This window comes from Spermophilus citellus (genome assembly GCF_964194105.1).
Source record: "Spermophilus citellus genome assembly, chromosome: 1".
NCBI classification, from domain to species: Eukaryota; Metazoa; Chordata; class Mammalia; order Rodentia; family Sciuridae; genus Spermophilus; species Spermophilus citellus.
The window spans coordinates 181,426,305-181,441,621 of NC_138182.1; the positions used below are offsets into that span (position 1 = coordinate 181,426,305).

A 15,317-nucleotide genomic window follows, 5' to 3' on the forward strand; every position below is an offset into this window, starting at 1 on the left:
AGCTCCTGTCATTTCTGCCACGGAGGAATGTGGAAAGGGCTGTTAGATCTCAAGATTCTCCAGGAGAAGCCAAACAAATCTCCTAAATAGCGTTAGGCTTCTGTGTCAAAGGTTTAAGGAAACGATCTCAAAGGACAGAAGAACACATACATAGATAATAGGCTAGGCTGTTCCTGTGAGGCCTATTGCAACCTCCTGCTTGAGTGGTGTTTTAAGTTCGCCTCCTGCTCTGTGCAGAAATCTCTTCTCTGTTTTAGCAGATCAAGGTAAAGAGGGAACTCTCACCTCCCACCCTGGGCCCAGCAGCATCTGGAACACACTGATCCCCATAATCCTTGTTCTTGGGAAATATTAATGACTTAATCTCCCAAGCTCGCTCCCACTCCTATGTGTCTTTCTTTCTCAGTGAGATTTCCATGCAAGGCCCAGAGAAGTCCAGATCAGAGCAGGGCACGTTCTGACTCAACTTGCCACAGACTGCAAAAGTGCCCTTGGAAGGCCTCCGTCTCAGCACCTCCAGAGAAGTAGCCAGAGGGATTCCCAGCCATGGGTGAGGTGACAGCAGAGGAGGTGGAGAAGTTCCTGGACTCAAATATTGGCTTTGCCAAACGGTATTACGATCTCCACTACCGGGCCAAGGTCATCTCAGACCTCCTTGGGGCCAAGGAGGCAGCTGTGGACTTCAGCTACTACCACCCGCTGAGCAGCGTGGAGGAGAGTGAAATCATCTTTGATCTCCTGAGGGACCTTCAAGAGAACTTGCAGGCTGAGAAGTGTACCTTTAACGTCATGAAGAAGCTGTGCTTCCTCCTGCAGGCAGACCGTATGAGCCTGTTCATGTACAGGGCCCGAAATGGCATCGGGGAGCTAGCCACTCGACTCTTCAACGTCCACAAGGATGCCACCTTTGAGGAATGCCTGGTGATGCCCGATTCTGAGATTGTCTTCCCTCTGGACATGGGTGTCGTGGGCTATGTCGTACAGTCTAAGAAGGTCATCAGTGTCCCCAACACAAAAGAGGTACTCTGTTCCCCATAAGAGAGGGTGGTGAGATATTATTCAGTGGGACTCTGGGTACAAATGGGTCGGGGAGCTGCTGGTCACCACGTCTGGGCTGATGACAACACGGTGCCTCTAATTATTTACTTATTTTATTTTGAAAAAAGTTCAGACTTAACAGAAAAGTTTAAAATACTACAGACAACCGGATATTTTCATCCAAATTCACCAATCATTTGTATCTTGTTAAATTTGTTTTCTGACCCACTTGAGAGGAAGTCGAAGACATATGCCCCTTTGTCCCTAAGTACTTCACTCTGGATTTCTAGAACAAAGAAAGATTTTATATCGCCACAGTATAATGACTGAATTCAGGAAATGCAACATTGCTGCAGTATTATCATCTAACCCACAGGTCACTTTCAGGCTATGCCAACATCCTGGTCATGCCTGTGCAGCCCTGTCTCTTTAATCTACTTTAGCCGGAAACAAGTCCTCAGTCAGTCTTTGTTTTCCGTGGGGCTGATGTTCTTGGAAGTCGCAGACCAAATATATTTTCAGAAATGTCCTTCATTTGGCCTTGTCTGATGTTTCTGCACTCCTGGTGGGACTATCATTGAGATGGTATTGTTTTCCTGGTTGATATCAGGAGGCAGGATGGATGGCTGACTCTCTGGTTCCTGGAAATGTTAACATTGATCTCTTGGTTTAAGCACTGGGCTCCTTCTAAGAGTCCAGCAGTCCACTGGATTCTACCAACAGTTATGATAAAGTTCTCTTTGGTCACCATGGGCAAATCGTGTCTCTTTTCTGGACATTAGCTTTCAAAATCTGCTATGCAGGGTCCACATACTACTCTTCACTGGCCAACTCCAACCCATCCTTTAGATTTCTGCTTAAAAGTCACTTACTCAGGCTGGGTATGGTGGTGCATTCCTGTAAACCCAGTGAATCAGGAGGCTGTGAGGCTAAGTCAGGAGGATTGCAAGTTCAAGGCCAGTCTCAGCAATTTAGCGAGGCCCTAATCAATTTAGCAAGAACTTGTCTCAAAATTAAAATTAAAAATAAAAAGGGCTGGAAATGTGGCTCAGAGGGTAAGCACCCCTGGCTTCAATCCCTGGTACCTTTCCCACCCGAAAAGTGTCACTTACTCAGGAAGGCTCTCCTGATTTCCCTGTTATAGATTGCCCTTCCTGAAATTGCTTATCACAGTAAGCCCTCATCGAGGGCCCATGTCTGCCTTATTCCCCAGGCATTTATCCTAAGATCCAGAACAATGTGCAGCACAAAGCAGGTGAGGAAACACAGTATAAAGATCACAGCCAGGTAATTATGCAGTAAATTTCTTGAGTCCGTGTCACACCCAAAAGAATGACTGCCCCATAGTAGAGGGCCCGTGTGGGGCTCATTTACCACCACATTGGCCAAACCAGGAGCCAAAGTTCAACCATTTTCAAGATTGAGAACCTGGACTTTTTGTGTCTTTGTCCCTACCTTATTATGGCCTTATTTCAGATGAAGGGTCTTCTTAAGTTAAAAAAAAAAAAAAATGGAGAGGGAGGTAGGGCATCAGAGATAATTTTATTCAACTGTTTTATTTAATATTTAAGAAAAACAGATCCAGGAGATCTCAGAAAGGGGATCGTACAGGATCACCAGAGAGTTATGGCCAAGCCAGGACTCCATACCTACTATTGCCAGTATTCAAGAAGGTCATCAAGTCCAGGCTTGAGCCTCTGTGGGACACACACCAAGTGGACTCCCTCATGGCTTTAGTTTCTCCTCTTATTTCCCCTGGGGCTTTCAGTTTTCTATATTTTTATGATGAATACATAAATTATAGTTTACTCATCCAATGGAGTACCATACAGCAATGAAAATGAATGAATTTACCACTATACATAATAATATAGATTAATATTGGACTCCAGATCCTACTCAAGAGTCTTTCAGGAGGACTTGTCTAACTGGATTGGAGTCTGTTATCTTTCCAATTCTGTCCAGACTTTAATTTTACCCCACAGGATTATCTCATTGCTTTCATAACCTTTGATAGCATAACTCTTAATATCTCTGTCCTATAGATGATGAAATTGCAAGCCAGAAATATTAAATAAGTTTTTCAGAGTCACACAGTAGAAAGTAGCAGGCAGGGATTTTAAACTGGCTTTTTTTTTTTTTTGGTACTAGGGATTGAACCCAAAGGTGTTTTACCTCTAATCAATATTCCCAGCCCTTTTTTATTTTGAAAAATAGCTTATAATAATTGCTGAGGCTATCCTTGAACTTGCAATCCTCCTGGCTCAGCTCCTGAGTCACTTGGATTATAAGTGTGTGCCTAGTTACTCTCTGGCCTTTAGACCATGATCTTAACTCTGATGTTCTATACTTTCTCAGTATCTAAAACATGAGGGCATGGGATTGTGTGTCCAAGAAAGGTCATTTCTAATCAAAGAGAAGAGAGTTAAGATCTTATCCTTTGAGATGAGATCTGGATGTAAAACCTGTCACTTTCTAATTATATGTGCTTGGCAAATCACTTAGCCTGATTGGATGGATTTCCTAATTTATAAAACAATGATAAGAGAAGCCTGGGGCCCTTCTTCCTTTCTCTAGCAGGAGGTTTCAATCATCTGACTCTTCATATAACTCCTCCATTATTTTGGAGGACTCCTGTGCATACATAATTAATTAAATGATCTTTTCTCCTGTTGTACATAAATTTAATTTGTAGCCCAGGCAAAGAAGTCAGAAGGGCAGAGGGAAGCTATTTTTCCCTCCCCTACAAATAGACTGTCGAATTAGATATCTCAGGTTTGGGAGGTCTGCTTCAGCTTCCTCTGGTAAAAGAGGTTGAAAACACTAACATGTATCTCAGGGTTGTTATGAGGATTTAATTAATTAAAATTTATACACAGAACAGTGATTGGTATACAGTAAAAAAGAATCAAAGATTTTGATAAATTCTATTTTTATAGATAAGGAAACTGGCACAGAGGGCTTAGGTAATTTGCTTTAGATAACAGCTAGTTGCTGGGCATGGTGGCACATGTTTGTAATCCCAGCAATTCAGGAGGCTGAGTCAAGAGGATTGCAATTTCTAGGCCAGCCTCAGCAACGTAACAAGGTCCTAAGCAACTAAGAAAAACCCTGTCTTAAAATAAGAAATGAAAAGGGCTGGGATTTAGCCTAGTGGTAAAGCACCCCTGGGTTCAATCTCCAGGACCCAAAACCAAAAGCGAACAAATAAAAAGCAAACTGCAATAAGATTTATCATCCAGCATTGTAAGGATTAAGCAAAATTATTCTTTCTCATCTAGCAGTGTTCTTGGCACATTGTAATGGCTCCCATTGGTGGCCCCCATTCCTTATTTGTATTATTATGTTGTTGAGGACTTATTCTAAGTAATGGGTACTTCCCTGGGTCTCTGTGGAATACAGAAAATCTAGTCTTATCTTTCTAGAGCTCTTGGTTCAGATTCTGTTTGTGGGAAAGCAGAGAACAAAGGTGCTGAGAGCTTCTGTAGACTCTGGCACTATGGGATGGAGGATCTTAGAAAGGTCCTTGGATTTCCCATATCTAAGCCTAACAGTTTATGGAGCCACCGAGCTAAGGGATGGCCTGTTACTTTCTCTTCAACCCTCAAAGTTCACCCTGGCAGCCAAGTCTGTCCTTCCCTGCAAGCTCTTGAGCCTGGGACAGTCTCCCTAGCTGTGACTCAACCCTGAGGGCGAAGTCAGACCAGTATTTGGGTGTTGTTTGCTTCTGTCCTCCTTGGGAAATCTTACTCAGTTCTTGCCTTTGGGCAGGACACAGTCTTGGCTGCCAAAGAGAAACTGGAAGTGAAGCAGGGGAGGAGGAAGATGTTATGGACCGGGGTCTGGGTTGTCCCTGAAACCTCAAGTCATACTTTTAGCCCTCAGTGTTGGCAAAAACCTGGGGAACGATTACAATCGCTGCACTGTTGGGGTAGGAAATCACAAATGGAGTTTTCCACTCTCTAACGTACCTCCCCACCCTAGAAGACTCCTACTTATCCTTGGGGTCTCCTTAGGAAGACTTGCAGTTAGGATTGCCAAGTAAAATATAAGATGGCCAGTTACATTTGAATTTTATATAAGCAAAGAATAGTATTTTGGTATAAATATGTTCCATGCAATATTTAGAATATATGACTAAGGAATTATTTATTACTCACCTGAAATCCAAATTTAACTGGGTATCCTGTATTTCCTTACTAAATCTGAAAACCCTACTTGGCACTAAATATTTATGAGTGTATTAAGCTTTAATTCTTTTTCCTAGCAGGAAAGCCCATGAAGCTGTCTGTCCCCAAACACAGTTGTCTTATTCACCACAGGTGACCAGCACCTAATCTAGCGACTGGGACAGAATGGGACGCTCTTTGCAATTGACTGAGTGAGTGAAAGAGTGGACAGCAGCCCTTTCCCAGCACCTCCTGAGGTCAACCAGTCCCACTTTTGAAGGCTGAACCCTGATAGGACAGCATTCTAAGATACTCACGTTTAGTCCTTCCCTTCCTGGAGATCTGGGACCTGGCAAATTAGACAAGGAAAAAACCTCCAGAAGGGCCTGAGCCCTCACTCTGTTTTTGCCAAAGGGGAAACCAAGGCTCAGAGGGATTCCAACTACTGACAGTGCATTGACTAGCTCCTAAATCCAATCCTAGAACAAGCCCCTCCCTCTCTGGGGCCCCAGGCATTACCCATTCTGTGAAGGGCTGCTTTGTATTAAGGTTTGAATTGTATGTTCATGTTTTACAGGATCCCCTACTATACTGTGAGAACCCAATAAGAACAACCTCATATTATTGGTCTTGGCATACTAGTGCTTGACCCAGAGCCAGGTTCAATAAATATGAATGAATGAATGAAGTGATGAGCAAATCAATGGATAAACCAATAAGTCAGTGAATGAAGGAGTGAAGTGACTGTGGCACTTAGCAGTAAAGGAGTCGGCTATAAAATGAGGAGGTTGAGAGTTTATTGTGGCAGGGCTGATGTAAATTAATGAGGCTATATGTGAAAATTGTCTGGCCCTGAGCCTAGCCCATTATTACTAAATCATTAACAGATCTCATCATGGGATTCAATAAAGCTTAGCACTGTGAATGTTTGAAAAAGAGAATTGTGAATCAGGAATGAGAAGGGTGCTACATTGCTTTTCAAAATCTAAACTGTAAAATAAATAAATAAACAAACAAATAGGGTTGGGGATGTGGCTCAAGCTGTAGTGCGCTCGCCTGGCATGCATTCGGCCCGGATTCAATCCTCAGCACCACGTACAAACAAAGATGTTGTGTTCGCCGAAAATTGAAAAATAAATATTAAAAATTCTCTCTCTCTCTCTTTAAAAAATAAAAAATAAATACATAAAATAAAGGTATTGTGTCCATCTACAACTAATTTAAAAACAAACAAACAAACAAACAAATAAATAATAAAATCTAAACTCTACCATGTTCTCCAAGGCCCCTGCCCCCTGTCTAACTTCCTCTCCCTCCATTCTCCCTCTCCTTCTAGATGCTTCAGCTACACTGATCTTTCTGTTGGTCAGAGCTACCAGGCTCATTGCCACCTCTGTCTTGCATTCTTTGTGCCCCTTGCCTGGCTCCTTTCAGCTCTCAGCTCAGCATCACATCTCTAGAGAAGCCTCCCTGTCTACCATCATTAACCAAAGTGGCTTCGGCCTGTCACCTCTTCCATCACTTCCTACAGCATCACCCAGTTTATTTCCTTCAAAACTGTTATACCACCACAAGCTGGAGGGAGAATGCTTACCACGAACCTGCTTTTTGTTTGCCTTTCCCATTTAAATGTAACTTTTAGCACCCCTCTTGTTCATTGGTACGGCCCCAGGCTCCAGAGCAGTTCCTGCATATAGAAGGGGCTTTGTTAATTCTAACCAAATAAATGGATGATGTTGTGCTAGCCAGGCCTCTGATTCCTGAGCTTCAAAATAAATGGTTTGAGCTAAATGTCATCTAAGTCCTCTTCTGCCTCTGATCATCTGAAAGTGTATAATATGATCATTTAGAACGTACTGAACACATGCAGATGACAATGATTGCATAGATACCAGTCAGTTGGTAGCTGGAGTGCTCATGAGGGAGTTCCAGGGCTGGTGGATTCATGGAAAAGAGGATTCTGGTGGATTTAGAAACATCCGCTTCAAATGCAGGCAAGGCTCAAGGGTCTGCTTTCCCTATTAGAAGCAAACTCACTGCATGAAATGAATGTGAGCATGCCCTATCCTAACCCATACTCAGGAATTCGTTAGTGTCCTTAGAGAATGACACAGAAAACTCTTCTTGGCTAATGCCTCTTTAGAGATTTTGCTTAATCCTCAAATGCTAATTCAAGTAGACGCTACAGGCTTCTCTTAATTCCTTTACCCTTCACCTGGTTTAAAACAGCTTCACAGACAGGGCCATTGTCTATTTAATCTCACTCTAACCAGAAGAAATCCAAAAACGAAGAATATCACCCTCAGAATTTTTGAATCATGGGAAAGATTCGGCAGACTTGGTTTTAGAAAAGTTCTATGAGCCAGGTGGCACACATCTGAAATCTCAGTGGTTTGGGAGGCTGAGGCAGGAGGATTATGAGCTCAAAGCCAGCCTCAGCAACAGCAAGGCCCTAAGCAACTCAGTGAGACCCTGTCTCTAAATAAAATACAAAATAGGGCTGGGGATGTGGCTCAGTGGCTCAGTGTCCTGAGTTCAATCCCTGGTAACCCCTGGAAAAATGTCAAGTTCTATGAATTGGCTCTGTGAAATACATTTCCATTCTCACAACGGCATGTGCTGTGCATGTTTGGGTTGGCTTGTGTCCTAAGCCACACTGAGAGTTGGGAAACTCATGGAGGCACCAGCAGCAGAAAGGTACATTCTTTCAAATTCAAGATAACAATCCAGGCTCTGTCTCTTCATTCTGCACACATGGACTGCACCACAGCCTCGACTGGCTTCCCAGGCTGCTTTCAGTGGGGGATGTGAGGGGATGTCTCCCCTGCATCCCTATAACTTTGAGCCAAGCCCTACGTCCCTGTTACTGTGACTGATTTATCTGTGAGAGGCCTGAATCTTAGTCATCTCATATTCCTGGTGTTTGGCAGAGGTCTGACATTGAAGAGCCTCATTGGAAGAGGCTTCCATTGAGATTTATGGGAAGGGGATATCTGTTGAACTGGCTATGTGGTACTGAAACTAGATATTAGAAAAGCTGAAAATAACAAGTCCTTTTGTTCAATGACCTTGACCCCATGCTAACCACATCCCGATTTCTATGAGAGGCAGCAGAACTGAGGACAGGTTCTGAAGTCAAACACACACACATACACACACACACGTAACATTAGCTTCGACTTAGTTCCCCCTTCTGTAAGATGGGCTCATGGTACCTATTAGGAAGAATGTATTACTTAGCTTTTCATTGCTGTGATGAAAATACCCAACAAGAATAACTTAGAGGAAAAAAATGTTTTTGACTCACAGTTTCAGAGGTTCAGCCCATGATTGGCTGAATCTATTGCTCTAGGCCCAGGGAGAAGCAGAACATCATGGCAGAATGGCGTGGTGGAAGAGAGAGCTGCTCAGCTCACGACAGAGGGGAAGCAGAGAAAGAAAGTGCTCTGCTCACCAGGGACAAAATATAAACCCCAAAGGAAGAACCCCCTTACCTACTTCCTCCAGCCACACCCTACCTGCCTACAGTTATAACCCAGTCAGTCCTTTTAAATTATTAATCCAGGGCTGGGGATGTGGCTCAAGTGGTTGCGCGCTCGCCTGGCATGCGTGCAGCCCGGGTTCGATCCTCAGCACCACATACAAACAAAGATGTTGTGTCCGCCAAAAACTAAAAAAAAAAAAAAAAAAAAATATTAAAATTCTCTCTCTCTCCCTCTTTCTCTCTCACTCTATCTTTAAAATAAATAAATAAATTATTAATCCATCAAATGGATTAATCCACTTGTTGGGTTACAGCTCTCTGATCATTTCATCTCCTGCATTAACACAGGAGTTCTGGGGGGACACCTCATACATATCAGGAAATAAAAATGAAATGATGAAGGCAAAGTGACATGCGCAAATACCTGCAAGTGATGGTCATTATTATACTCACTCAAGATTCTATTTTGGGGGCTGGGGATGTGGCTCAAGCGGTAGCGCGCTCGCCTGGCATGCGTGCTGCCCGGGTTCGATCCTCAGCACCACATACAAACAAAGATGTTGTGTCCTCCGAGAACTAAAAAATAAATATTAAAAAAAATCTCTCTCTCTCTCTCTCTCTCTCTCTCTCTCTCTCTCTCTCTCTCTCTCTCTCTCCTCTCTCACTCTCTCTTTAAAAAAAAAAAAAAAGATTCTATTTTGGGCTTAATTGTCCTGATCTCAAAAGCCTCCTCCAAACCTCCCTCTCTAGAATGTCCCCCCTCCCATCCTCAGGCCCCCACAGGTCTGTGTCTCAGACCTTCTGGATTTTGGAGACTTCATCTCTGGCAGGAGTCATCTCTGGTTGCCTGGCTCTTGCCCCAGGGGAGTAGATGGCAATGCCTTCATTCCCTCCTCAATGAAGGGCTCTGGGTCATTTTATTGTCCTCGCTCAGCATTTGCCTCCTCATGTTGGTCTCTGCTTTCCTTCAGGATGAGCATTTTTGTGACTTCGTGGACAACCTCATAGAGTACCAGACCAAGAACATTCTGGCATCCCCTATAATGAATGGGAAGGACTTGGTGGCTGTATTGATGGCTGTGAATAAAGTAGATGGACCCCACTTCACCAAGGGAGATGAAGAGGTAAGAATGCTTTAGAAGTTGCTGGGGTGGCCATACTGGCACATTCTCCTAGCTCATGAGGTCCCCCAAACTGTGCTATTTGGCTGGCCTCAGTTTTCCCATCTGTAAGACGGGGATTGGTCTGAGGCTCTCTGAAAGAGGTGGGGTAGGATAATGGTGAAGACGCTAGGTTTTGCAGTCAGGAATAAAGGAAAAATTGTTCTTGCTTTTCCAATCTCTCACTGACTTGGGCAGGTCACATAGCTTCTCTGAACCTGTTTTCTTATTTGTAAAATGGTGATGATTTTACAGAAAGTAATAGCTGTCATTAATATCCTCACATCAACATTCTATATTCTGTGAGTTTTACATTCATAATGCAACATTTTATGAGTCTGCTTTCTAAATAATCCTTCTGCTTAAATCACTTCTGATGAAGCTTTTAAAATATTCAGACATTTGCTGATGGCAAAAGTGGCCAGAGAGTGGATTTTTCCTTCTCATCTGCTCCTCCTATGCTGTTTGATTTTTTAGATTCTTCTCAAGTACCTCAATTTTGCAAATCTACTCATGAAGGTTTACCACTTGAGTTACCTGTACAACTGTGAGACTCGGCGTGGCCAGGTAAGGGTTTGGCTCTAGGAATGGACTGGACATGTCCTTTTACTGAAGCACTGATGTGGTTAGAACTGACAGGACAGGTCAGAACGAAGGTGCCTGGGAACCATTCTACAGTCTCCAGTGAGAATCCCCAGTGGTATCAGGCAGAGGAGGATTGTAAAGCTGAAACCCAGAGTGATTATATACACAAAGTTTCAAGTTAGACAGTTTGGATTTTAATTCCTGCTCATTACCTACTCCTACACCCTGAGCATATTAGATGGCCTCTGAGCTTTAGTCTTCTCTTTTGAAAAACAGAGCTAGTTATGGTACCACCCTCAAAAGATTGCTATCAATAGTAAATTATGCCAGGCTGGATGGCACACACTAAAATCTCAGCTACTTTGGAGTCTGAGGCGGGAGGATCATAAGTTGTCCAACTTGGGTAACTTAGCAAGACCCTGTTTTAGTTATCTAGCATGCTTGAGGCCCTAAGTGGAATCCCCAGTACCACCACTGTCCCTCACCCACATAAATGAGATAATATATGTAGGGCATTTGTGTTCAAATGTTCACTAGTTTTTTTTTTTGTTTGTTTGTTTGTTTGTTTGTAGTACTGGGAATCAAACCTGGGGCCTTGTGCATGCTTGGCAAGTACTTTACTACAAAGCTACATTCCCAGGCTCTTTTTATTAATATGTTTATTAATAACATATAAGATAGAAAAAGTACGGAGTTGATCACAGTATAAACCAGCCAGTTAATTCACCTCTTCAAGCTTCAGTTTCTCAATCTATAATATCTATTTCTCCAGGTTATTGTGTCAATTAGATGAAATAAACTCAAAAACTTTACAGGATTGTTATTTTTATCTAGCTGAGTGAACTACTGCTCTGTGCCTCAAAAGCTCTGCATACGTTTTGTATTTCTGTAGATACTGCTATGGTCTGGGAGTAAAGTCTTTGAAGAACTTACAGACATTGAGAGACAGTTCCACAAAGCCCTGTACACAGTCCGTGCCTTCCTCAACTGTGACAGATATTCTGTGGGTCTCTTAGACATGACCAAGCAGAAGGTGAGAAAACTTCAAGGTCAGACATTTCCAAAGAAAATCAGTGGCATGACCAGTGTGTCCAGTCTAGCAGGTTCTGGCAAGGGGCTATGGGGGATTAGAAAAATAAAGACTCACAGATGCAGATTTTGAAGATAAATAGCTGGGATCAGGTGGAGTGCTGCTCTCTGATGGAGACGCAGATCTAAAGACATATGCCAGCAATCTTTATTTATATATGTCTCATTATCAGGCTAAAGACTATGCAAGTATTATTCTTGGTATTCTGAAAGTTACAGGGCTGGAAACATTTATGTAGCTTTTACACAGTTGAAGTTTATCATTGCATTATTAGGAGCTTTGTGTAGTTCTCAAAAAAGTCCATTGTTTAAAGTTACTGTTAAGTGGGCAGCTTCCAAAGTAGTGGACCTGGTGAAACACTGTTGTTGTCTAGCAGGAGAGTCCCTCAATTCCCAGGAACTATGTGCCTGATATCAATGTCGAGGCTGATAAGACTCGGCATCCTGCACCCTTGCAAAGGAACACTCCCAGGCCCTAGGCTTGCCACAGCCATGAGGTCATCAGAAACCCCAATCTCAGACACTGTTCTCCCATTCTCTGTCACTGCTTTCCCAAAGAAGAGTCTTTTTTTTTTTTTTTTTTTTTGTCACACGTCATCGCACAAGGAAGAGGCTGGGGAGTTTGCCTGTTGTGAAATTCTTACACAGGTCCTAATTGAACATAGGCATACTGGCCTTTAAAGGGGAAAGGTTACTCTAGAGCTCAAGTGTAGCTTAAAACAAGCCTACGCTCCCGGGTCATTTAGAAGGGAAAGTGTAAGTGAGAAGAAGGCTGGTGAGGTGAGTGAGAAGTTTTATTGGTTGGCAGTCCAGAAGAAGATGGACAACCTCTGGATTTTTTAGAAAATGTACTGAAAGTTGGGCATAAAACTTTCCTATGGTTTGTCAAACCCAAGGCTCAATGGAAGTAGAGACAGGTGCTTCATCGGGTCCTTAAAATGCTCAGGGGGCAGATTTGTAGCCCACATGGCAGCTAAGGAGGCAGAGTTTGATGCAATTCCAAGCAATGGTTCTCAACTATGTTCTCCCAAACTAGTTCTCCAATTCCTTTATTCATCTCTCTACCTCCTGAGACTAATCATTTTCTGTTTTAGAGGAGAACTTCTGATTGCCCATATTTCTTCTGCACAAGGTGCAGGAGGACTCAATTTCCTTTTATGTGCCTTGTTCTACTGAGCATGGTGCATAGACCATTGCGCACCCTCCTCATATGGAGTGGAGTGCAACACAGAATCTGGGGTTGGAAAAGGTCTTAGTTTAGTCCAAAGGCCTCCAGATTTGACAGTTCATCAGAATCTACTGAGTGGCTGAGTCAAATTGCTGGGCCACATTTTCTGATAGTCTACATCTTTTGCTTAGTGTTTTATAAACATCTGTCCATACCAATACACATCAATTCTTTTTAGTAAGCCTTTATATTGAAGAATAACATAGACCCAGAAAGGGGAATTATCACAGACTGAATATCCCTGTGTAATCACTATCAAAACTAAGCAATGTTACCAGCCCCTCAGCAGTTTCTTTCAAACCCTCTTCAATATTCCCACAGCTGACTCCCTGAAGGTAACCACCATTAGACATTGACCACCATATTTGTTCTGCCTATTTTGAGGTACATTAAATGGAATCATACAACACACATTCTCCTGTGCCGGGTTTCTTTGGCTCAACATTTTGTTTATAAGGGTCATCTTTATTGATCTATGTAGCAGTTTTACACTTGTGGAATGTTCCATCATATGCATAATCCACAACAATTTATTGATTTCTACTGTTGATGGAAATTTGAATTTTCGGATCTCGGATGGTACGAATATTGCTATTGTGAATGTTCTAGTATGTGTCTTTTTTGATCAGTTGTACCTGTTTCGGTTAGGTATTTAGCTAGAGTGCATTTTGGGGTAATAGCTTTAGAAGCCATTGCTTATCTGATTTCCCAAATGATTGTACCACATTTTGTACTCCCACCAGCAACACATAGGGTTTCCACTCCAATACTTGGTGTTGTCATTTTTACTAACTTTCCACTCTGGTGGATATGTGGTGTTTTTCCTTTTGATGGTAACATGTATTTCCCTAATGATTGATGAGGTTGAACACTTTTTCATCTTTACTGGCCATTTGGATATCCTTTTTTTGTGAACTGACTGTTCCAATCTTTCCCCATATTTAAAAATTATGTTGTCTTTTAAAAAAAATCATTGATTTGTAGATATTCTTTACAAATTCTGAACACAGGTCTTCTGTTGATTATATGCATTACGAATATCTCCCCTCCCCCCCTTCATTCTCTTAATGATGTTTTTATTGTTGTTATTTTGGTACTGGGATTTGAACCCAGGGGCACTTAACCACTGAGCCACATCCCCAGCCCCTTTTTTATATTTTATTTAGAGACAGGGTCTCACTGAGTTGCTTAGTGCCTCAGTCTGGCTGGGCACAGAATCACGAGCCACTCAAGCAGGAACAAAACTTTATTTTTGAAAAAGCCGCCAATACTCCGTACGCTCCGGCAAGCCAAAACCGGTCCACCCCCCCCACCCCCCCACCCCCCCACCCCCCCACCCCCCCACCCCCCCACCCCCCCCACCCCCCCACCCCCCCACCCCCCCACCCCCCCACCCCCCCACCCCCCCCACCCCCCCACCCCCCCACCCCCCCCACCCCCCCCACCCCCCCACCTCCCCACCCCCCCCACCTCCCCCCACCCCCCCCACCCCCCACGCATCTACCGGAAAGGCGGGGGGCTGACCTCCCCCAGAATTCCCTCCTACTATCCTTCCCCAACCAATGGGAACTCTCCAGGAGTCCCGTAACATGAGTCCCGTAGCAGGCCAAGGTGAACAGCAGGAGTCCAATTTCCATATGAATGTAAATCTTAACATAATCATATCATCTCAATGGCTAGCTGGTGTCACCTTACAACCGAAAGTGCCATGCATCATATTATTTGCTTGTGGCTCCTAGCAGCTTAGGGCCTCACTAAGTTGCTGAGGCTGGTTTTGAGCTCATAATCCTCCTGCCTCATCCTCCCAAGCTGCTGGGATTACAGACATGTGCCACCATGCTGGACTTAATGGTGTGTTTTAATTAATATAAGTTCTGAATTATAATGTAATCCAGTTTATCAATATTTCTTTATGGCTATTGATTTTTGTGCCCCATTTAAGAACTATTTCTCACCTCCAAGGTCATAAAGATATTTTTCTATGTCAACTTCTAAAAGTTGTATTGTGTTAACTTTTACATGTAGTTCTACAATCTACCTAAATTTTTTAATGTATATTGTGAGTCAGGCAAACATTAATTTTTCCATGTGGATATCCAGTTGGCCCAGTACCTTTTATTGAAAAAAAAAAAAAAAAAACCTCCTTTTCCTACTATTCAGTTGAAAAGATCATCTTTCTCTATCATACCTTTATCATCAGTCAAATATGTGGGAGTCTATTTCTGGATTCTGTATTTTGTCTCATTGGTATGTTTATCTATTCTTCTACAATACCTTACTGCCGCAGTCTGGCTGGGCACAATTCAGGAGCCACTTGTCAAAAGAAACTAACTATATTTTTAGAACTACAAACACCAAACAAAACAGCTCCTCAGGAAAAAACCCTCAGAGCCCAACTGCCACCACCGGCTTCCCACAAGCCTCTCACCCCCACACAAACCTCACCACCTCCCACAATCCTCCTGCTCTTGAGGCTGATTGGCTGGGTCGCGTGGGTGGAGCCAAAGAAGTCCCCTAATGAGCAGCTCCTTGGAGGAGCCAATCAGCTAGATGTTGCTGGGGCT

General features: G+C 43.1%; 1 protein-coding gene across 2 annotated transcripts in view; it reads left to right on the forward strand.

Annotated features, from left to right (window-relative positions):
- Positions 1–546: 546 nt before the first annotated feature.
- PDE6A (phosphodiesterase 6A) overlaps positions 547–15,317 on the forward strand; it is a gene marked incomplete at both ends in the record, with an annotated part of 77,231 nt that continues 62,460 nt past the window's right edge. The window contains 4 exons of one of the 2 annotated variants that reach the window (XM_081302797.1): positions 547–1,020; positions 9,663–9,815; positions 10,329–10,418; positions 11,329–11,469. In XM_081302797.1, the coding sequence (XP_081158923.1) occupies positions 547–1,020; positions 9,663–9,815; positions 10,329–10,418; positions 11,329–11,469 (858 nt within the window). The remainder of the gene's footprint in view (positions 1,021–9,662; positions 9,816–10,328; positions 10,419–11,328; positions 11,470–15,317) is intronic. The other variant, XM_081302798.1, reaches the window with a different exon arrangement.